Here is a 25,062-nt window from a genome sequence, read left to right as displayed (position 1 = left end):
TAAAATATATATATAACATATATATAATATATATATAACATATATATATAGTAAAATAATGAAAGGTGGTATTTCTTGTCTTCCCCTGAAAAAAGAATATTAATACTTTTCCTCTACATACAGATAGTAACATTTATCGACCGAATGTTATCATGTCAAAAAAATGTTAGAGCAACACTTCTATTCTACATGCTGAAAGAGATAAGGCAATTCAGAAATGTGACTATTTCATACCTTTCTCTGAAAGAGCAGGTCTACTGTCTAAAATTATAGTTCCAAACTCTAACAACAACCCATCAGTCACCTAAGAAACTTTTGTAAATACAGAGTCCCAAGCTCTACCCCAGATATACCGAATCTGGGTGTGTCCGGGATGGAGCTTAGATATTAGTATTAAAAACAGAATAAAAATCCTCACAGGTGATTCTGATTCATGGGCAGGTTTGGAGATCACTGACTTGAATTCATTGTCTTTGACTTCAGAAAAATCAGATGACCAGGAATAAAAGCAAAATGGTGCACTTTGGAAGAAAACATGGCCAGGCACTCAATTGGTTAAGCGTCCGACTTTGGCTCTGGTCATGATCTCACGGTTCATGGGTTCAAGCCCTGTGGCAGGCTCTGCGCTGACAGCTAGTTCAGAGCCTGGATCCTGTTTTGGATTCTGTGTCTCCCTCTCTCTCTGACCCTCCCCTGTTCACACTGTCTCTCTCTCTCTCTCTCAGAAATAAAAAAAAAATTAAAAAAAAAACAACATTGGATGGCTCTAAATCACTGACAGTATTAGTGACAATCTGCAAAGAAAAGGTATTGCTCTAAAGCAAGAAATACCGAAAGCAGAATTTGTTCAGATTTTGTAATTAAAAATGGCAGCTCCTTAAATACCACCTAGTATACATATGCATTTTACTCTATAAACACGTTAAAAAAATTTTTTAATGTTTATTATTTTTGAGAGAGAGAGCATGCATGTGTGAGCGGTGGAAGGGCAGAGGGAGACAGAAGATCCAAAGCGGGCTCCACACTGACAGCACAGAGCCCAATGTGGAGCTCTCCAAACATGAGATCATGAACTGAGCCAAAATAAGAGGCTTAAGCAACTGAGCCACCCACGTGCCCCACTATCAGCACATTTTTTGAAAAATGGCACATGACTTTTTTTCCTTTTAATCAAATTACATCTGATAATAGGCCTCTATCATGCAGCTTTTCTTTTTAATTTCTTTCTGGAATATCAATATTTTAGGAGCTCAAACTTTTGAAGAACAGAGTTTGTCCGGGAAATTCTGTGTTCCCTTTTATATCACCTATCTCCCTTGAGATGAGAGACCACAGAGGTCTGAGTATCTGCTGCAGATATGGGGAGGAGAAAGCATAATAAGTTCAAAACACAAATTAGTTTTTCAATCAATTATCTTTCCTTCCTCTGTATTATTTACACCCTTCAGGAAAAAAAAAAACAGCTATGTTAGTACAGTTCTGAAACACTTTGTTCCCTTATCTACCTTTCTGCAAAACAAATGTTGTTATAAAGGAATGTTAAATACTTCTAGGTTCCTTAAATGCACAACTATCTGCCATCTTACAGCACAACAGACAATATCCTATGGCTAGATGCACATCAGGGTCAGGAGTAACTGTTCATCATCTCATGGACCTATCACACAGATGCCAAATAGCTGTGATCAGAATGTGTCGTTCTAAATTTCTCCTATCTGCTGAATCTTTCCTGGATTGGTTAGTTATAATAAATGGAAGTTTCAGTATTATTGATAGTTTAAAAAAGAAAAAGAAAAATCTCCTCCATCTGGTTTCATTGTTGCTGTATCTTCATTCATTCCAGTAGTTCAATTTACAAGCAGCTCTCTCTTTCACTAGATGTTCTGGTCCAGTCAGGTTCTCTCTGGATCCTCCATATAAGCCCAGAGTCATCTCCCCTGATGGACCTCAATGCCAGTCACCTCACTGCTCTGTGTAACTTGTGCTCTTACTCAACCTACCGGAAATACTTTGGCCAACAGTGTACAGGAGGGTGCTCTTACTTAAAAGTCCTCAGAGCATGAACAGGAGGGTGAGAGGCAAGATTGTCTCAAAGCTGTGTTTGGCAGAGAGGGAGAAGAGGTTTAGGTAACGGTGAAGAGAATAGTCTGGTAACTCTGAAGAGTATGGTTAATGTTGGCTGAGTTCTGCCAATGCTGAGCTATCTGATAAGTCATTTGGATATTTTTTTCCTAGTCATCTTCACAGCAGCGTTGTCATGTGCTATTTCTCACAATTGCACTGGGCTGAAAATCACAAAGATTAAGTAGCTTGTCTAAATTTGCACAACTAATAGGTAGTAGAGTTAGGACTCAAACTTGATCTGTGTTTCACTAAATTGTGTTACCACCTAGGAGACTAAATATGCGCACAATTCTTCAAATACATATAACCCACTTAATGTCCCAAAGATTTGAGGGAGTTTATTTTGTCAATTAAAATAGAAGCTCTCCCATAAATAAATCCATATATTGTGCATTGTTATATTTTCAGAATGTCTTCCACTTTGCCCCTTTATGTCTTCGTGCTCCAATCCACATAACCACGTAGCTAACTAGGCTTGACCAGCCTCTCTGTCTGCTCTTGCAACGTTCTTGACCAAACACACTTCCCTCAGCCACCTGAATCTCCATTTTCACATGTTTCAATCCTAATCCACTTATCATGGCCCAGCTCCAGTACCTTCTGAGAAGATTCTTCCTGCTGGATATCACTTCCTCTTAACTGGAATTCCCAAGACACTCTATCTTTTCCTCCCATCACAGCTAATCAGTTTTGACCCATTTTATTACTCTCTCTCTCTCTCTCTTTCTTTAAAACAAAGTGATGCTTAAGGAAAGAATCTATGTCTAGATCAGATTTTTATCATCCACATCACCTACATTAGTACACAAAAAAGTTATTTACTAAGCTCTACCAAATGGCAGTGATTTATTAAGGCTTTGCATAGAATATCTCATTTAACCTCATAGCAGTCCTATAAGGTAGGTCTTAGGTAAGCCATTTCCTAGATAAGACAGCCAAGATTCAGACAACTTAAGTAACTTCTGTAGCCACACAGCTGAGTAAGTGGCAGAACAGTATTCAAACTCAGGTCTTATTGCCTGAAAGCTTCTGCTCTTTCCACCATGTTCATAGCCTCTCTGTATGTTCTCTAAATACATACATAGATGTTGGATGAATTAAGTAGAATAAGTAAAAAAAAAAAAAAAAACCCACAAAACTACAGTTGCTGTTAATTTGTTTTAATTGTCATCATTTCTATAAAAAGATTCTGGCTAACACATAATTTCCCTGAAGCAGACTCAATCTTAACTGGAATCTTCTTAATAAATGAATATATATTTGCATAACTGAAGACATTTGAGATTCTGACAAATTTAAACACTTACTAAATATGGTGATGCCAGTTAAGCCACTCTGTTAGTCACAACCAATTATTCATAATGCTGCATTACCATGCTTACGATACTTTGTTAGTACCTTCATATCCCCTATAAATAAAAATTGCTCATGATTAAAGAAAAATTAGCCCTAAAGTGGGAAAATGTATTTTTGTTTGTTTCAGAATATGTAGATCTTTGGGATTGAAATGAACAAGACCCAACAAAAACCCCTAATAGTCCTCTGGAATAGATAAAAGTTAATAATTTTAAAATATAGGAAAATATAATTAAGGAAATCAAAAGTATCTATAATTCCACCACTAAGAGAAAGCACCATTAACATTCCAGTGACTTTTCTAAACATACATATTGACATACAGATATGCATCTCATAAAATTGGCATCGTATGCAGATTCGTGGCCAATTCATATGCAGATTCTCAGCTTCAATGATGAATAATTTTTAATGTCACTTAAAAGCCATTTAGAAAACATATAATATTGAGAGAAAATAAAAATTTTATGTGACCATATTTCCCAAAAATGATATTCAGTAAATTCTCCAGCATATGCTTCGATTTTTTCCCTCTATTACATAAAATTGGGATCATACTTTATTGTTTATGAAAACTGGATTAAGCTGCATATACTATTTTAACCTGCTTTCTTTAGTTAATTATATGTTGTGAATGCCTTCCCATGTCATCAAATCTTCCACACCAATATTTTTAGTGCCTACATGGCTATTCAATACTAATGAGCATACTTGTTTTTCCAGTGTTTTGCTTTCACAAATTTTGTAACAATGATAAGCTATATACACCTATTGTACTCAATTTTAAATTGTTTTTTGTGTTTTGTTTATTTTTGAGAAAGCATGAGCAGGGGAGGGGCAGAGGGAGAAGGAGACAAAGAATCAGAAACGGGCTCCATGCTGACAGTAGTGAGTCCAGTGTGGGGCTGGAAACTCACCAGCCATGAGATCATGACCTGAGCTCAGGTTGGACGCTCAACTGACTGAGCCATCCAAGCACCCCTGTATTCAATTTTATAGGAGAGATTCCTGGAAGTGGGAGTTCTGGGTCATAGGTTCAGCATTTTATACTACCACTACTTTGCTGTTATTAGAGAAAATATAGATAGTGCTTATGTGTACTAACTTGGAAGGATATCTGATTTGATGTAAATTTAAGAAATAAAAGCAATAGGTTAATGATATGTATAATATGACCTAGATCAAATTTGTATCTAATATTACATAGCTGCATATAGATTTGGGCATAGATATACACTCAGGCATACTTACAGACATGTAATGTTGAACACTGGGAGTACAAAAATAAATTAAGCACATTTGCTGATTGAAACGAATTCAGCAAACCAAAAAGAGAGTCCAAATGAATAACTAAGTGTGTGTTAATGTACCACAATGTGAATGTGTGTGCCGCAAGGCAGAATATTGGCAAGGTACAGGGTCCCAAAGTCTAAGGGGCCAGCTGGTCACCAGAGAAAATCATAATATCCAGTTAAATGTGAATTTAAACTGAATTTATACAATGATAAACAATGAATAGTTCTTTAGTATAAATATGTCCTATGAAATATTAGCATTTATATTAAAAATTGTTCATTGCTCAAAATTCAGATTTAACTGAGCACTCTGTATTTTTATTTGCTATATCTGATAACCCTGGACATGACCTTAAACATGATTTTATCATCACAAGAGGAAATCCTCTCTTAAGAATTAATTTCCATCCACAAAAGTGACTAGAAATGGACATATGAACCATGTCACTGACAGATTTCCTATTCAAATACCTGTGATGGTCATGCCATTTACTGAGTACCTCTGATAAGTGCCATTTTAGCCTCATTTCATCTAATACTCAGAAGGCCCTAAGAGGGAGGCACTATTCTTACTCATAGGAGGAGAAACTGAGGCATAAAGGTAAACAAGTTGCCCAAGATCACATACCTTATAAAAGTGATGGGGCCAGAACTTGAATCTAGACAATCAGACTCAACTTGCTCTCTTTGTTCTATTGTCTACTGCCTTTAAAATAGAATTTGAAATTGCCAAGATGACCAAGAATATCATTAGACCCTTGAGGGAAAGTATATGCCAGAAAAAACAAAAGAGGTAAAAAACAAAAAACCATAATGGTACATACCTATGTTTTGCAGCCAGACAACCTAAATTCAAAGCCCGGCCCAACCACCAACAAGTCAGCTATGTGAGGAGACACGGACAGTGCTAAGCCTTGCAGACAATAGTATTATATATGTCTTAGGATTCTTGGGAGGATTACATGATATAGAGTACATCGAGCATGTGTGACACAGGGCCTGCCTCCTGGTAAGTTCCTGAGGTATATGTAAATAGTTATCATTTTTATCATTTAGATACATCAGAGGACAGAATGAAGTGGCAGTCATTAAGAATATACTGTATGGGAAGGGTGCCTAGGTGGCTCAGTTGGTTAAGAATCTGACTCTTGATTTGGGCTCATGTCATGATCTCTTGTGGTTTATGAGTCAGGCCACTCCTCAAGCTCCATGTTAATGGCATAGGGCCTGCTTGGGATTCTTTCTCTCTCTCTCTGCCCCTCCCCTACTAGTGAGCTCTCACTCTCTCTCTCTCCTTTCAAAACAAATGAATAAACTTTTTTAAAAAAGTTAAATAACTTAAAAAAATAAACTCCCATACTGTATATGAGTTTAGAAAAGACGGGAAAAAAACTTTAAAAAAAAAAAAAACTTCCCGTACTGTATGGAGTTTAGAAAAGAGAAAAATCTACAATCAGTTGTACATCACAGGGTTTTGTGGAGAAAATAGGAGTGAAACCCTTCTTAGGAACCAGGAACATATTTACATATGCAAATATGAAGGTGGTAGAAAGGACCAATATATATAAATTTTGAAGTAATGTGAAGCATCACCTCAAGGGAATTTATGACCTCTGTCTATGTCTTGTTCTGAAATCTCAGTACAAGTGCTTCTGAGCAGGCAGCCATCTCTAAAGAGAGCCAGGCAATGCTACAACAATCCTTTGTTCTTAGGGATGCCTTATCCTTCCTGCATAGCTACACAACAACCTTTATAATTTGTTTGCAATAAGAGGCCCCGAAGAGTAAATGGTAACAGGTAAACGAGGTAGAGGATAATGTACCATTGCAGAGGGATGGGAAAGAAATCCATCTAAGTGATTTGGTTAAAGCCATCTCATCCTTCCTGTTGATAAATACAGAATTATATTTGAACATTATTTTTCCTTCTAGGAGCTGCTGTTTTACTCAAGCTGAGCTTTCTTCTAGTTAGAGGTGTGAAATATTTTCTCCCCTACAGAGTCTGTATTAATAATGTAAAATTGGCATACAGAAACATATAGCGAAATTAACATTTTGCATTCTATTTTAGAAGATACGATTTTGCTAAACATATCAGAAATTTTTATGTAGGTATGAATTTAAAACTCAAGATCTTATCAGATCCAGAAACCTTTGGTTTAGATGCTATAGATACAAATAATCTGGAAGCCTCTGAGGAAAGAAAATGATTATTGTAGAGGTAAATATTTAGTTCTGTAAGAATATGTTTTAGTACTATGATAAACAGAAAGAAACCCTAGGTAGATAATTCAGCTTTGGACCTTCTTTTGGGCACCTTTATGATGTTTCCCTTTTTTTTTATTATTCATACTTTTTTGTGTCCAAATTTGCATCCAAAGAATGGCCTTACTGTTTTTCTCTATACCATTTTTAGGCAGTACTAGCTGGAAATATGAAGATGTGTTCAATTAGCGATCAGGCCAAATCTAAGACCACCAGTGGTATGCCCACCTCAGACTGCTCTGCCCTTCCTGCATCCCTGTTGAAATGGCAAAACCAAAAGTATCAGGTGGCTCCTCCCCCAGTGAATGGACAGAATGTGTACTTGACCCAAAGGATGTCAATCCCAAGGGTAGATAGTTACCAGCAACGTGATCTAGGAAAAAAAGTAAATTGACTCTATCAAATTCTCTCTCAGGGATCTTTAATTGAAAGGCAGCCTGAATGCACACCTATCAGTGAAAAATGAAGCTAATAGGTAATAATGAGAAGGAAGCCACAGAGTCTATCATGAGTTGTGTGCAAGTTGATGTTATTAGGAAGCAGAAACTCAGAGCAGCGTGAACAGTGAGGTGGAGAGTGTCTCATTTATAAAATACCAGTTAAAGAAGGTCATGGCCAGAGAGGAGAAGGAAGTAGCCCAAAGAGAAAAGGTGTCATCTTGATGGGGATGCTCTTGATACAGTTCACTGTATCCCATTCTTCCAGAGCTCTGCCATTTCAGCTTTTTCTGAGTTCCCATGCACATATGTTACCTGCAGTGGTTCAAATAAGTCTTTCTTCTTACAATCAAATTTCCTTGCAAACAAGATTTTGCTCAGTTAGCAGAGGGAACATTTTATCTTATTCACTACCGTGTGTGTGTGTGTGTGTGTGTGTGTGTGTGTGTGTAATATATATGTATAGTACCTCTCTCTGAGCCTGGCACAGGGTAGGTTTTTTGGTAAATATTTATGGAAATAAATGAATAAATGTACAAAGGAACAGTAAAAATTATTGAAATTCCATTGCATTCAGTGGGAAGAGCACTAACTTCCATGCCTTCCCATCACCAGAGGATACTACGTTTGTACTCAAGACCGGCCTACCTTTTCAAGTTTGTCTCCTACTCAAGCCTTTTCTAAACTTCCTGAATGAAGCATGTTTTTAGATTCCCTTTAATGTTGCATGTGGTACTTATTACCACTTCCTAGAAAGCCCTCTTTCAACCCACCCCAGTCCCTACTCTCTAAGGTATTTTCTTTCATGTCTCCTTAATTTAGGATAATTCAGTGTTTTCAGCTCCACTCTGTCCACAGTCCATTTACAATTTTGTACCACACTTTATTCAACAGAATAAAAGAAAGCATTTTCCTATATCATTAAAATTTTTGTGAATCTTTAATGGGTAAACAAGAAACCATCATGTGGCTATAGCTAACATTTTACATCTTTTGTCTCCTTTATGGAGATTTTGATTATTCTGTTCTGGTTTTCTCTTATAACAAACCACGATGACTTTCTGTCTGTGGAACCACGTGTCTACATTTTTATTTTCTTATTAGGATTGCACACTAGAAGTAGAACTGCTGAACCACAGGGCAGGATTACTTCTAAAACTTCTGAAATATGTTGCCAAATTGCTCTCTTGACATGTTGTAACGGAGTTTAACACTCCATAGCACCAGCAATATGAGTGTCTGTCACGCCATACCACAACTAAATTGGGACTTATCTATTTTAAAATCCTTTATTATTTTTAAACAGGCCAGGGGTGTATAGTATTTAATTTGCATTACCCTTATTCCTAGTGAGGTTAAACATTGATGGTTGTATGTCTTTGTCATTTATGTTTTCGTTTTTGTGACTGGATGCTAAATGCCTTTGTCTATTTTCTATCGAAAATTTAGGATTTATCTTATTAAGCTGTAGGAACATCTTAAAAATACTGATAAATGCACTTGAGAAGATGGTCTCCCAGCTTATTGCTTCTTTATAACACCTTATTTTACTTCAGTGGTTTTAACTTTTTATGTAGTCAAATTTTATCTCTTAATGCAATTTCTTCCATTTATTTTATGCTTAAAAAATTATTTTCCATCTAGATGCTAGATAACTATTAACCTACATTTTTTGGTGGGTTTAAATTTTATCCTACGAGTTTATTTAGAAAGAAAAGAAAATCTTTAAAACTAGGCTTACAAAAATAAAAGAATATAAATACCATGATAGGATATAATGAACTTTACTCGAATAATTAAAATGCAAAATCCTTGGTTTAGCCATGATACTGACTGTGTGCATCTTAGATAGTATTTGTTTCAACATCATTCAGAATGCCACAAAAATACTACTGTAGCTAGACACACTCACCCAGTACCAAGATGTGTCGAGTCCTGTCCTCTTTGGTATTATACCTGTTATACACACCATTGTCAAGGTCTTGACTTTCAACTTATTTCAATAAAACATTTCATGAACCATTTATAACCCACAGTCATGAGAGAGCCCAATTTTGTTGAAACCCAACAATCTTTTGGAGAAATAAAACACATTAATAATTGGGAATTTTCAAAATGACTTCAAGTGGTGCAACTCGTGCTCTACCATTTCTCTCCTCAATAAGCAAGCATAATAAAATATAACTGAGTGATGTTTATACAGAGAAAATCATGAAGTGATCCTACTTTCTGTTTTTAAAAGTATTTATTTATAGATTATGGTATGTAGACTATTGCTAATAACAAATTACTTATGGCCCAATGATTTGATATGATACCATAGCTGTGAGTCATACAGGAAAACAAATCATTATGAATGTTAAGGCACAAGTTAGAGCTGGAGATGATATCTTGTTGGAGATCATGACAATAATTGAGAAGTTCAGGTGCGCATCAACCCCAAGTGCGCATCAACCCCGAGGACTATGATAGACAATCAACTACCTTTCCAATAAGAAGAGCAAAATTGAAACTAGAAGGCAACATTATGCAGTACCATTGATGATACTGAAAACCACAAATTGTTACTATCTTTGTTCTACTCTCTTGTAGAGAAGCCCCAGACATTAATGTGCTAATATGTGAACTGCCTGATAGCAGAGCAGCATTTTTGGAGGCTAAGCAGTCCTGTGCACACAAGTGCCTGAAAGTAATAATTGAGATAGAAAAACAAACAGTAAAAATGGTGGTTACCAGGAGTTGGGGAGAGTGCATAAGTGAGATAGTATTTAAGGGTACTAACCTCTAATGAGTACTAAAGAAGTTGTAAAGATCTAATGCACAGTACAATGAATATAGACAATAATATTGTATTATAATTATGTAATGTGATAAATATCACTACATCACCAGTCAGATTACAATATATAAATGTATCAAAGTAACACATTGTGCACAATGTGGACACAAAGTGACATGTCAAATTTATTTTTAAAAAACAGCAATAAGGAAAGATAATACTGGTTTCTGTTTGGTAAACTCACAGTGAGTGCCATGCACTGAGCTGGGTGCTTTATGCTCATTCTTCCCATTTCTCACACCTGGCTCAGGCTGGCATACTATCCCCACTTTACAGATGATAATGCTGAGCGAGAGTCAGATAAATTAAGAAACTACATTGAGGCACCTGGGTGGCTCAGTCAGTTAAGCACTGGACTTTGGCTCAGATCATGATCTCACAGTTCATGGGTTTGAGCCCCATGTCAGGGTCTGTGCTGACAGCTCAGAGCCTACAGCCTACTTCAGATTCTGTGACTCCCTCTCTCTCTGATCCTCCTCCATTCATGCTCTGTCTGTCAAAATAAATAATGCTGAAAATTTTTAAGAAAAAAAAAAAAAACTACAGACCACACAGAGTAAAATTTGGAAGAGCCAGAGTGAAACCTAGCTCTGTTTCTTTGCACTCACCACGCTGTTTTATAATAATTTACCTCTGTGTATAATTTTATAGCTTACAACTTTGTTGGTATACAGAGAAGGCTTTTTAATGCCATTAAAATAAAGAAGCTACATTTTAGAAAAGTTGAGGAAGTATGGTGCAAATAGGCATCTAGTCAAAGGTGGAAGTCCTGATAGTACTTAAAATTAGGTGGATGAAGGGACTTTTACAAACCCTGTAGATCATTTGAGTTGCCATATCTCTCCATTTTATTCTTTAAGTTCTGATAGCACCTTCATCAATGGTGCTATCACCAATATAAATGACCAATATTTTCCTGCTTACTGTTCAGTGTAAGAGAAGTCAACCTCTTCTTTAATCCTTCTCATTATAATGTCTAATTTATCTCTTGGGCCATGCAGTTCACAACCTGGTTCTGTATTCTCTTTTATCCCCTACTACTTTTAGGCTCCCCAGAATTCTGTCTTTAAGACCAATTATCCCAGGCCTAGAGTTCAATCCTTTTTTGCTTACTTCTCCAATTCTTTGGCCCCAAAACAGTGTATTATATGTAAAGAAGGACATGGGGCACCCTTGTAAGGTTAAAAAAGAAAAAAAAAAAACCTTCCCACTAAATCATGTCAAACAATACACCAGATACTTGAGCATCCAAGGCCTTAGAATCCCAGCTGCCATCATTTATGTAATGTGGTCTGTGTCCTGTACAGTGTATAAGGCTGGATGCTGCCTTTCCATTTAGAGCTGCCCGGGAAGGCCAGGAAAGGATGAGGGTTGGAAAATCTAAGCAGCTTTAAGATTCATCCATATCATTCTAATGACAGATATATGGTCAAAAGCATTCAGATATATAACCCAAATCCTTCCTACTGCAATTTTAGACCCTCCTTTTTTCTTTCAGAGAGAGAAAGAGAGAGAGAAAGAGCACAAGCAGGGGAGGGGCAGAGAGATGGGAGGACAGAGGATCACTGCTGTCAGCCTAATGTGGGGCTTGAACTCATGAACAGCGAGATAACTGACCTGATTCTAAGTTGGACACTCAACCTATTGAACCACTCATGTGCCCCATAGACTCTTCCTTTTAACTCTAGCTCAGGAAGAGAAAATAAAAAGTACCAGTCCTTTTGGATTTTTCCTTCCATAGATTTGTTTCTTGCTTATGACAGTACCTCACTCATACATTCTTGCAATCAGGAAAGCAATATAGAAACAAAGATAAATGAGATTTGGTCCTGATCCTCTGAGAGCTAATAGCCTAGAGAAGGAGGGAGCCCTGTGTACCAAATCTGACTGTATATTGAGGTGAAGGCCCTGCCTGAGATGACTATAGGGCTTTGAAAGCAGTCCCTTTGATGGAGGCTAGACAACTCAATAGAATGTGAGTCACTGTTACTGTTACTTCTAAGGGAAGGAAGTCATATCCATTTGAACTTTCTTCTAGTGCAATACATGTGAGTATTCACAAGCACTGTCATCACTGTGTTAAATACTTATTTTCTCTGGTAGAGGGCTCGGACTAGGGTAAGGCAAGAGAAGTACCACATCAAACACAAAATTTAAAAAACACTGTAATTAAGATAATATTTTAATGCTGGGGTACCTGGCTGTCTCAGTCGGTTAAGCGTCCCAACTCTTGGTTTCAGCTCAGGTCTTGATCTCACAGTTTTGTTAGTTTGAGCCCCAATGTCAGGCTCTGTGCTGTCAGGCACAGGGCTTGCTTGGGATTCACTCTCTCTCTCTCCCTCTGTCTCTCTCTGTCTCTCTGTCTCTCTCTCTCTCTGCCCCTACCCCGCTCATGCTGCCTCTGTCTCTCTCAAAATAATTAAATAAATAAACTTAAAAAATAATTTGATGCAATGTTTTAGAAAATAAAATTAATGTGAAAGAATACACAATGAGCAAAATATCAAAATTTTAAAGACAGGATCCATTAATTACTGGTCTCAGATACTCTGGAATCACATACTGGGTCCAAAATCTTATCTTTATCTTTGAGTAGCATAGTTTATGGTGATCTGAAAAGGACAGTAAAAACAAACAAACAGAGTGCCTGTTTTATTTTTACTTTTTTGATTGCAAGTAAGAGATATGACCTAAGCTCCCATAAAGGAATATGGTGGGAGGTGGCAGTTGATCTTCATTATACAACTAATGTCATATGGGAGCCACTAGAGAAATTCAATAGCATGAGCCCTAATAATCCCCTTAGGACATGAACCCAGATTGTTTTCTAGATTCAAGGAACCTCTAGACACTTTGGCAACAAAATTTGTGAAGCTCACTGTAATTAGAGGACACAGCTACAGCTACCTCTACATGTTTGCATCGTTCCCTCATGCTACCAGCTAATCATTTCTTTTTCTGCTCCTTTATTCACATTTAATAGCAGAATCCAATGGACCTAGGCTTTCTGCGCCACCCCCCCCCCCCCAAACCCTACCCTGCAGGCCCTATAGGTCCTGAATGCAGAGTCAGAGTCTCACCCCTGGTCTAAGCAGCTTTGGTGAAGTAAGCAACTGAATTGGGTTGCAGTCAATGGGGCAAACAGAAAGACACAGTTTCAGACAGGATAGTTTTCCTTAGAAGAGGGTTAGATGAAGCATCTCTGTCTATACCATCATTGTGGATTAGCAATTGAAAATGCCAAGGAAGCTGAACAAATAGCAAGTGCTAATGGACTTCATAGAAGAGAGGTCACCAACGGGCCAGGGGTGCTAATTATATGCTATAAGAGCCTGCAATTATAAACCCATAGATATGCAAATAAATGCTGATGGCTGAACACTGGAGACTACAAAGCCATTTATCTATGGCCCCTGATAAGTGGACAGCAAGATAAATGATTTGTTTATAAATTCACTTAGAGATTACACTAATACCTCTAACTACTTTTCCTCCTTTGTGGGGGTATTAATAGAAAGAAGAGAAACAGGAGGTGCCTCAGATTGGATTTCCATATTCATTACCTTCTGACCTAGGCGACTTCAAGGTTTTTAATAGGATAAACAGGCTCTTTCCATTTGTGACTGGCTGATCCACACTGCCGAAAGTCATTTCTCCATGGCGCTTCTTCACTGAATAAATGTGAAGTGATGGTGGCATCTGTTTATGCCACCCAGATCCCAGTGACAGCTCATAAACTGGCGTTTCTTGTCTGTCTGGTGGAGAGGTCACAGGGAATATTCACTGCAGGGAAATGCTAAGAATGCTGACTGCTGGCATTAGGACCTCTTGACCCCAGTCCTGAGAAGCCTTTGCGGAGCCCTGTGTCTGTGGGGTGACTGTCACGGGAACAGCAGGCAAGCATTGCTATGGCCAGGCCTGCAGGTGTACGAAACCTGTCCCTCAAGAGTGAGTGAACCGTGTACATCAACTACGTAAAGCGCCGTCAGTTTCTGACACGGGGTTTCTGTCCTTCTGGATAACCTGTGCGAAGTAATGATGGTGCAAGATTTTAAACATAGTTAGAAGATTCAGAATAACTTAAGGCTTCCTTGGAAGTGCCAGAATTTTTTTTTTCATTTATCTCAATAGAGAATGGTTTTAAAAATCCATTTAGACAAAGAAATATTTCTCAAGTACCTAGTTTGTGCCATTTTCTGTGCTCAGACTATAGTTTGTAGCACTTACTGGATATTGTAGTATGGCCTATATAGTACTTAATACATGGGAGAATCCCAGGACAGTAATGAATCTAGCAGGCAGAAATCTTCCAATATGAATTCAATTTTTAGGCCACAAGAAAGGATATTCTCACTGCTATTTTTAATCTGATTGTGTGGTTGTAAGAGAACATTGTGAATATTGCAGGAAGGTTCTGTCAGGTTTGTCAAGTGTTTTGTTATATTTTGGGGTTTTCTTCTACCCATCTTCTGAGATATCAAGTCTTCTCACAATTAAACTGGCTTTGAAATGTCTACTCGATAACTAGTGACTATACAAAACAACATGTAAATACATAAAGGATGAAAGACTGAATGAGAGGTATAAATAAGCCTGCACTATTAGTAGCTGTATCTCTGCTTTGATCAGACTTTGATCCATGAGTAACTAAGCCTGGGCAAGGAATCAATCCACCATGAAAAAATTCTGGAAATGACTGTAGGCAAAGATAGGAGATCCTCTTTCGAAAATTCAAGTTATCTAAGCCTGCACCCAACACCAAATCTATTAAATATGTGAGTCATGAAATAATATTACATCTATAAAATGATTCCAGAAGTGTATAGGTGAAAGTCTTAAGAGTTCAACACTGGACAAGGTACAAGGCCTTGTCTTGAATTCATTGTAGTGTTCGGAGAGTAATTTTTTTTTCCTCTTAATTTAGTTGAATACAACATGTAGGATTTTTTCCTTAATGCATATATTAGCCAGCTTTGATTCTGATAATTTGTTTCAAAATATAGTTCTCCTGAGGTGAAGGGACTAGTAGAAAACTGGTAACACCATTTTCTTGATCTGTCAACTCAACAGCGGACTGAGAACATTAAATCAGCCCTCCTGGGCAGAAAGCACAATGTTAACTGAAAGGACTTCACCGTGAGAATATTTTATGACCTAAAAGAAGTTATTAGTTCCCTTATTCTTAAGCACTGCACTGGCAGTTTAGATCAGTTACTATTTTATATATATAATATTTTTTAAAAATATTTATTTCTTTATTTTGAGAGAGAGGCAGAGAACACGCATGTGCACTTGTGAGGGAAGAGAGGGAGGGAGAACAAGAATCCCAAAAAGGCTCCATTGACAGCAACGCGTGGCTTGATCTCACAAACTGTGAGACCTTGACCAGAGCTGAAATCAAAAGTCATATGCTTAACGAACTGGGTGACCCACATGCTCCTATATATAATATTTTTAAATAAAGACTCAATGAGCTCTCTAAAGAGTCATAGGCTCTAAAGAAAATCAAAAAATAGAGTCCTTTATATTTTTCTGTGTATACAAAGGGTGACAGATGGACTTCTGATGTAATTAAATTTACCATCCCCTTATCATAGGCCCCATCTGTATTTATCTCTTTATATTAGATTATCAATCTTACATCTTGCAGGAGTATATCTGTTAACATGAAATCCTGTTCGTATAACAAAACAATGACATGAGCATAAACATATTTTATCTCACATAAAAGAAATCCAGACATAGGAAGTCCAGAAGTGGTAGAGTATTGCTCATTATCCTCGGTGTTGTAATGACCATTATGCTCCACTGTCTACGTTGTTTCTTTTTATCCTCAAGGTTGTCTCATGGTCCAAGATGACCATTGACACTCTGGCCATTATATTCAGGCTCTAGGTCAGCAGAGGGAGGAAATGAGAAAGAGCAAAATCACACGGGTCCTAGCTAAGTCTGCTCTCCTTTGCAGCTATCAGCAGAGTCCCACAAAAACCCTTCTGCTCCAATTATACTGGGCTGAACATTTTGACTGGGCCACATCTACCTACAAGGAAGGCTGAGAAATAAAGTTTTACTACAGGAAAAGTGACAAGTGGAAAATTGGCTTTCCCTTAATAAGAAAAAAAAAGAGTAAATGGGTATTTGGGAGACAACCCAGCCATCTCTGCCACAGCGACTCTATCATAGAGTGGAATATTTGGAGAGTGTCAGGGTTCTTGTGCTGACTTATGCAGAATAATTCCCATAGAGCTCATACACTCCTCCTTCTATCTATTTAATTGACATTTGTGCATCTTATTAATACAAAGCCCATTTCAAGATGAGGGTTTGTGTGAATAACCACATTTTCGGTGCACATTTCTTTTTTTTAAATGTTTATTATTTTTGAGAGACAGAGACAGAGACAGAGCACAAGCAGGGAAACGCAGAGAGAGAATCCAAAGAAGGCTCCAGGCTCCATGCTGTCAACACCATAGTCCAATGCGGGGTTCAAACTCACGAGCAGTGAGATCATGACCTGAACTGAAGTCGGATGTTCAACCAAACGAGCCACCCAGGAGCCCTCAAGCCAGTTTTCTTTATCTGACTGGCATCATGGGTCTTTCTGTCTCTAAAACCATCAGAAATATACATAAATCTTCATAAAGCTGAGCATATTAACAAAGCAAAAACAAATCCTTTCCAAAAATCAAGAACAATATCAGATCTGTTTTAAAAGATATATTTCAGTGGATAAGCATCTTTCCTTTTACAGCACTTCATACAGTGTGAATTACTTATAAAAACTGATAAAAACACTTTTTTAGAATAATCTTGCAGCTGCCTTTTTAAAAGGGCTGGCGTTTGTCATTGTGATTTGTGTGAATGCTATACAACTGATAAACAGAAATTGACAAACTTACTAGGTTTTTCTGAAAATGGAGAACTTGACTGAACAAGAATATATGCTAGCCTCCATAAATGTAATTTTTTTAGCCACTGGCTTAGAGCAAGCCAATTTTATTATGAAGCACCTGATGTTACCACTGAGATATAGTTATTCTGGATGACACAATAAGCCTCTGGATTCCTCCTGTCCACTCCTCAGTCCTTCTACTGCGTTGTAGAAAACAAACAGATCAAGGCATCTCCTGCTACATAGTGGAAGGCACATGTTAGGGAAGAAATTAATTCTCTCAATGGTGTATCCACCCCATGGCTGGCCCACAGTAATTCTCTAAATTACGTAAAGTTTCTCCTTAATGCTTTTCTTGTCTCTTTTCTCCCCCGCTCTGTTCATGAAGCATTGACTGAGCAACTATAAGACATTAGGGACAAGTTTGGGGGCTAGAGCTACAGGAACATGACTGTGCTTTCACCGAGGTCACGACCTACACTTCCCATACCTTTGCTCAGGGATATGGCCACCACTTGTCCCCAACGTGTCATGGTCCCAACTGGTTACTCTCTGCCTCACCTGAGTCTGGCCCTGTGGACATTGCCCTGTTTCCTGTCCTGCTCCTTACCTTCCCACACAGACTGCTGGATATTTCTTCCACTTACATTTGGATCTTTTAATTTTTACCTTAAATGGAAGATACTGGTGACAATTTCAGACCATGTGTGAGAGTGTGGTATAGGGATGCCTGAGTGGCTCACTTGGTTGAGCATCCAACTCTTGATTAGCTCATGTCATGGGCTCACATCATGATCTCCTGGTTTTGTGGGTTCGAGCCCCACGTCAGGCTCCATGCTGACCCTGTGGAACCTGCTTGGGATTCTCTCTTTCTCCCTCTCTCTGCCCCTCCCCACTCACACTGTTGTTGTCTCCTTCAAATAAATAAACTTAAAATTTTTGTTTTTAAAAGGGTGGGGTATGGAGTTATGAGATTTTTTTAAATAACCAAGCACTTTGTAGTACATGCATTTTTCTCTAAAGTTATAGCTGAAATTTATCTGATCTTACAATGCATGTTTGTAACAACTAAAAGATGTTGCAATTTTAGATAATGTTTTAGTGTCTAGATTAACTCATTTAATAGAAATTTTACTAAAGTGATTATCCTTTTGATAGAAAACTCTCTGGAACTAATTATTGGGGGGCAATTTATGAAGAATCACTGAGACCGTGTAAGCAGTTAGATTTCTAGGTAAAGCCAAGCTCCACACCCCCAAAAACTGCAACATAAATTGCCAAGTTTTATCAGTTTATTCATTCATATATGAATACGACAAATATTTATGAAATGTGGACTGACTCTATTTTAAGTGATTAACAAAATAAGTGTAGCCTCTGTTCTCACAAAATTTACAGTGTAGAGAGTGATAATAATAAATTAAATACAACAAACAAGATTATTTCACGCTCAGAAAAAAGTATTATAAAGTATGAACAGGACGTTGTGAAAAATAACAGAATCCTGAACAAAAGGATCAGGAAGGTCTCTATAAAGTTTACAATTAAGATGAAACCCAAGTTTTAAAAGGAGCCATATTAGAGGATCCCAAAGTTTGGTGTTTCAGACTGCATTATCCAGAAATGTATGCCATTTTTAAATTGACTTTGACTCCATTGAGGTATCTGGCATATGAACTTGATGATGCCCAATGTCAGCCAAAGTTCTGATTTCTATCCAGAGATACCGTTTCTTAAGAAGACTTTTTCTCCAAAGCTCACAAAGCCTATGGCACTATTTGGGGTGTTCCCTTTGGCATATGGCAAAATGCTACTAATTGCACAGTTGTTCGGTGTGTGTGCTAACCATGGATATCTTTCTCTTCCTCTTGTATCACCAGGCCTCCGGAACCTGTTTACAGCACTGTGAACAAACTGTGTGATAAGCCTGCTTCTCCCAGGCACTATTCCCCTGTTGAGTGTGACAAAAGCTTCCTTCTCTCAGCTCCCTACCCCCACTACCACCTAGGCCTGCTCCCTGACTCTGAGATGACCAGGTACTGCATGTGCTTCCTCACTTCATCTTCTCTAATTGCATGTGCTTCTACAAGGATGAATGGGTAGAATCCACCTCTGCTCACTTCTCTTGCACTTGACATCTTTCTCGGTGGAGAGATGTTCTGATGCTTTAGTGCAATGGGAGAAATTAAGAACATTGCCTTTTCCCCCCTGGTGTGATCACAGAGCACTCAGACATGATCACATGATTTTCTAAATGTTCTTGGTTCCCATGCATTTTTAATAAGGTATTAACTATATTTATTCCAGAAGAATTAATTTTGGAATTTAGTACTATTTTCCTCATACAGAAGGATAAAATAGCGTGTACTCAGTGCATTTTTAAATAATATTTAATAAGCACTTACTATGCTCCAGGCATAACAGAGCCTAAGAAGTAGGTACTGTTATTGCCATTTAATATTTTAATAAAAATATTAAATTAATATCACTACTCAACTGACTCCTTAAGGCATAAAACATCTTGCCCCAAACTTAAGAATTAGTTGGTTCTACCTAACCACAAAGAATTATAACCATTATGGTATGTATCACAGTAGGTGTTTACCACATTCTCTTTATTTAGTTATTCGCATTTTATATTAGAAAACAGAAGTTCAAAGAAGTTAATGTATTGTCCGCAGTATGATATTGCAAATAAATGCTGAGTTCAGGTTTGACTTAGAATGTTTTGAGTCTTTCCACAACTTTGTAAACAAACCATCCTAAGTCTAAAGGTGGGATATAATTCTGCATCAGTATTCTAAAGTATATGTATGTAAAATAATAAAATCTCATCTTTATACAATAGTCAAATTCCCAGAGAGAAGACAGTAATAAAAGGAAAATCTAGTGTTCCATGAGGTACTTCCAATTCTGCTTTAATCAGGAGATATCAATCATGATGTTCCTACATATAATGAGGGGCTTATCTGGTTATGTTCTCTGATAGAGTACCTTCATGTGTCTTCATAATACTATTAGGACTGTGAAAATATAGATTTTAGAGTAATTCAGAGTGAAAATGGAGAGGTCAAGAGGGTCTTCTTAGAACATCCTCTTTGGGTTTTGGGTTTTTTTCACTTTCAAAGAAAAAGTTAAAAGTCAATTACTGGCCTTTCTAGAGCAGTTAAATAACAAATTTTAATTATACATAACATCTCTAGACATACATGCGAAAACATATTTTTGGCTACATAATCAGCTAGGGCATTTTCACTAATTTGCAACAATTAAAGCCTAACAGCATTTGAAAATGCTTTATAAATATTAATTAAATCTTCTTATATTTTTAGCAACTCATAAACACTACTTCTTGGTACAGTGAACTATACAATTTTGATGCAAAGAGGGCCACGTCACCATAGCCATAAGGAAGCGAAAAGGTGCACACATACCTACAATAGGGACTTCCTGGTATTTAGGCATCTATAATCAGCTATGCAAAGTCAGCTAACACTTACTGAGCTCTCCTCTGTGCCAAGCATTTTGCTAAGTACTGCTTAAGAATTATTTCTTGTAAACCTGACAATCACCTTATGAGGCAGATGTTACCAATATCTCCATTTTACAAGTGGGGAATTCGAGGCCTCAAAGTTATCCAGCATGCCCCAGATCATCCCCTACTAAGTGGTAGGGCTGGGATTCAAACCCAGAGCATCATTATTAGCACCTGCATCAGCATAGGCATGATGGCAGAGACATCATTGCTTGCTGGAAAAATTCTCCACCCATTTAACTTTTTCTTTCCTTTCTCTGTTTTTATCCTCCTTCTCATCTCCCTTCTGGCTCAGTGTCAGTGAATCTTTTTTCTATCCATGCTTTTTNTAAAAGTTGCATTTCTTGCATCCTACTGGAGATTTTAATGGATCCTTCTCTTAAAACTCAAAACTAGGCAGATGGTAGAATCTACTGTTTATGTAGATCTGCCAGATACAATTCTTTTTCAGTTTACGTTCTGTAATTTTTATTATGAAGACTATGGGGTTTCTTTTTGTGTTTTTCCCAAATTAAGAAAAATTATGGTATAATATGGAATATGTCTTTTTCAAATTACATACCTTCAGTAATCCTATACACCAGTCTCCAACCCTCACCCTCCTTTGCCCCACTGGGGATTCTATTTTCTAGTCTAATTCTGTCCCCTTCTTTTTCCCCTTCCTTCTTTATTCTTTCATAGTTTACCTTTCATTTCAAAAGATAAGTCACACATATGTGTACATATATATACACCTACCTATATGCACATATATATACATGCATTTTAGTGGCATTGTCACTGATACACTGACACTGAAATTCTTGATTTCACCCCACTTTGCTCCCCTTTCACACTTTTCCAACTCAGTAAATGGCACATTCACCCACCTCATTATTCAAGCCAAAACTTGAGAATATACCTAAACCTCTTCTCCCTTTCACCCACTGATCTGTCTTTAAGCGCTATTGATTCTACCTCCAAAATGTATCTCCAATCTATTCGCATTCCTCTATGTCTATTTCCACCACTTGAACCCACACCTCTATTGTCTCCCACCTATACACAATAAATAGCCTCGTAATGGGTCTCACATTTCTGCTGTTGTCCTGATTTATGCTCAGTGCAGCCAAGGTGATCTGTTAAAAATATGGATCACATCTCTTTCTCTTCTTTTGCATTAGTATAAAATGCAAAGTCACTGATACAGCATCTAATCTCTGCATGACCTAGCCTCTGCCTGCCTCTTAAACATCTCATTTCACTCTTCCCTTTGCTGATCACACTATTCACATTCACAAAATGCACTAAATCTCTTTCTATTTCAAGTGCTTCACAAATGCTCTTTCCCCAAACTGAAAAGCTCTTCCTACACTATGCCTTACTAACTTCTGGTCATCTTAGATGGAAGCTTCAATTGTATTTGCTCAGAAAAGCTCCCTGAAAGAGAAAATCTGGTCCTTATTATATTGTCTCCCCCTATTTTTCCAGTAAGACTCAAGCAATTTATAATTATATATTTATTTGTATGATTTTGAAACCAAACTCCCATGTCACACTCTGTGCTGCAAGCTCACTGAGTGGAATTGTGGCTGTTTTGTGCTCTGCTATCCCCCTAACACTTAGCACAGTGTCTGCTATCCCCCTAACACTTAGCACAGTGTCTGCTATCCCCCTAACACTTAGCAGCAGCTCCAAACTATTAAGGAACTAAATAAACATGGAAATAAGATCTGCAGTTGAGCAGACAGATCCCTGTTTTGGGAACACATCATGGTTAAAGCTGTGCTTTATTCAGGTCTTAGTGGGTATATAAAACAGCTCCAGGAGTGAATGAATCTGGACATGGGCACAAATAACAGCAGACTAGAACTTACTTTGTGTGAGCACTTTCATCTTAAATGATCTCAATGGTCAGTACGTTATTAATGCATTAGGTGACTGTTCTTCATGAAAACTGAATAATCCTTTCAGAGATTATAGACTTCCTCTGCAATGGGAAACACTGCTCTGAGCAGATGTTTCTTGAAATGCAGCCTATTATTCAGGGGGGCGGGGGAAGTTAAAGGATTCTGGTTCTATTTATGACACTATCACTTGCATTTTCCACTGTGACCTTAAATAATCTGTAGAATCTCAGAGGTACATGAATACTTAGAATTTGATAGACAAGCCCTTATTCAACTCTATAATGATAAGGAACTCAAACCACTGTCTTTATGAGTGTGTATCTTCTATACGTAGATTAGAATGTATGTTTCTGTCATAGATTAAAATATAAGCTAGCCCTGTGACAGTTAGCATGTAAAACCACCCTTATATGTGCACCAGCTTACTCCCTAATTGGCATTCAGAAGAATGGAGGCAAGTCAGCAGAAGCGAGGGGAGCCAGTCATCTCTATCCTGTGCATTTCAATGAGAACACCCAAATTTTCAGCACTTTGATTTGATAGCAAACATCCAGGAATAAATTAATTGTATACACAATTACTTCCGTAACATCATTTAAAAGAAAGCAAAGAAGTTGAAAAGGAAAAGTCTTTAAACTACTTGGCACAGTGTCAGCTCCTAAGGCTGCAGATTATATTTAGAGTAATTGACTTTTCAGACCTTAAAAAAGCAAGAAACGGGCAGAACCTGGAATCAAACTAAAATTTGGAGCTCTATGAAACACAAATGGGATTGCTCTGGGGCTTCTGCTTATCCAGTACATCTTTCTCTTAAAAAAAAAAAGTTTTTGATGTTGTAATTGGTTTTTCTACTTGGGAGAATGGCACATTATTCAGCTTTTGATATTCCTAGGGCAAGGAGAATACTATTTTTGTCTTCTCAATACATATGGCACATTTCCGTTTGTCCTTTTACATAGGTTGTCCTAATTATTGTTATTTTGTAGTTGGTATACAGAGACTGAGAGACCAGATGAAAACTAAAGTATATTGGCAGATTTGGGGTAAGAAGTAGACTCTGAGGCATTATATGATCATAACACATATTCACTCACTGAAGGTTATATATTCATGGAATTTCTGCTAGGTTCTAGGCATTATCCTGGATGCTGGAGGCTCAAAGGTGAATAAGATACCATCCATCCTTTTCCTCAAACAGTTCAATGACATGTAAATGAAGTCATTCCTATGCATTATGATGTATATAGGCTAAAGGCTCTCAGTTTCTCTAGTGTTCCTAAACTCAAAGTAACTAAAATCAGACTAGAGTAAGAGGTAGTGATAGAAGCAAGCATGATCTTACACTGTCCCTTCTGCACAAGGTGCATATACACAGGAATGTTCTCCACTCATACTTTGTTTCATCAATTCCTGATATTTGTAAGAAGCTATTTTTGAGAAACTTGCCATTACCTTCTCAAGGGTCCGCTTTCAAATCTAGCTTATAACTATTCTCTACAGAGCTCAGAATACATATATAATTCACTCCCTTTGTAGAATTCATAGAGTTGGCAGCCTTAAGCCATTCTGAGCCTTGGAACATAGAGCAAGATCTTTATCTCACAAGACCTCAGCCTCTTGCTTGTCTTTGTCAAGCTTTCTCTCCTTGTAAAATCATAGAAAATTTATGTGGGCCTTTAATGTTTTAACTGTCTTGAAGTCTGTAAAACTAAATCAGTTATAACCTCTAGACATAATGCTATAATAGAAGTACACATGAGTCTCTAAAGGTAAGGAGGGGAGGACATATCTGACTCTGCCTCTGTTTCTCTTAAAGTCTTCGTAAAGAAACTGAGCTCTTGAGTCAGTGAGGGAAGAAGTGTGTTCAAAGTAGAAGTGCAGCCCAGAGTTAAGGCCCACAGTGTATAAAAGCATAGTGCACTCTGGGATTCCTGGCATTACCATGTGGCTGGGGGTTGTTGGATGGGTGATGAAGTTTCAGTTAGTTTCACAGGCTGCTGCAGTTCAGCAGAAAATTTTGGACTTTATCCTGCAAACTGAGGAGCTGGTTCAAGAGGATTAAAACTGAGAAAGGACATAATTTGACTTGTGTTTTTAGAGAAATCACTCAGTCATCTGTGTCTGAAGGCGGGAAGATTAGTTAGCATATCCACCACAGTTGAAATCATGAAGAATTGAACCGAAGCTGTAGAGAGAAACATAAATGGATTCAGAATTATTTATCAGAAGAAATGGGTGGTATTTAGTGATTGTTGCAAGGGGAAGACTTTTCTGGCTTGGGTTATTCACTAGCTGATTACATTACCTCTTCTCAGACAGTGAGCACTCTTGTGCACAATAAATGTATTTTTCTCATAATAAGTGTATTTAAACTTAAAACTCTGTAGAAAGAGTTTTAAGTTTTCCTCAATGGAAGGAAAAGAAGCCAAA

At 37.6% G+C, this 25,062-nt stretch overlaps 1 protein-coding gene across 9 annotated transcripts in view; it reads left to right on the top strand.

The window, feature by feature from the left end:
• The window catches only part of DLG2 (discs large MAGUK scaffold protein 2), a 1,377,464-nt gene that overhangs the window by 919,591 nt on the left and 432,811 nt on the right, over positions 1-25,062 (top strand). For 5 of the 9 annotated variants that reach the window (XM_077776203.1, XM_077776202.1, XM_077776210.1 and 2 more), the window contains one exon: positions 19,089-19,244. The exons of the other annotated variants lie outside the window; for them this stretch is intronic. In XM_077776203.1, coding sequence (XP_077632329.1) covers positions 19,089-19,244 — 156 coding nt within the window. The remainder of the gene's footprint in view (positions 1-19,088; positions 19,245-25,062) is intronic. 9 annotated transcript variants of the gene reach the window in all.

Source organism: Crocuta crocuta, unplaced genomic scaffold, assembly GCF_008692635.1.
Source record: "Crocuta crocuta isolate KB4526 unplaced genomic scaffold, BGI_CrCroc_1.0 scaffold332, whole genome shotgun sequence".
Lineage (NCBI taxonomy): Eukaryota > Metazoa > Chordata > Mammalia > Carnivora > Hyaenidae > Crocuta > Crocuta crocuta.
The sequence above is the reverse complement of the archived record's forward strand: the minus strand, read 5'-3'. Positions and strand labels throughout refer to the sequence as shown.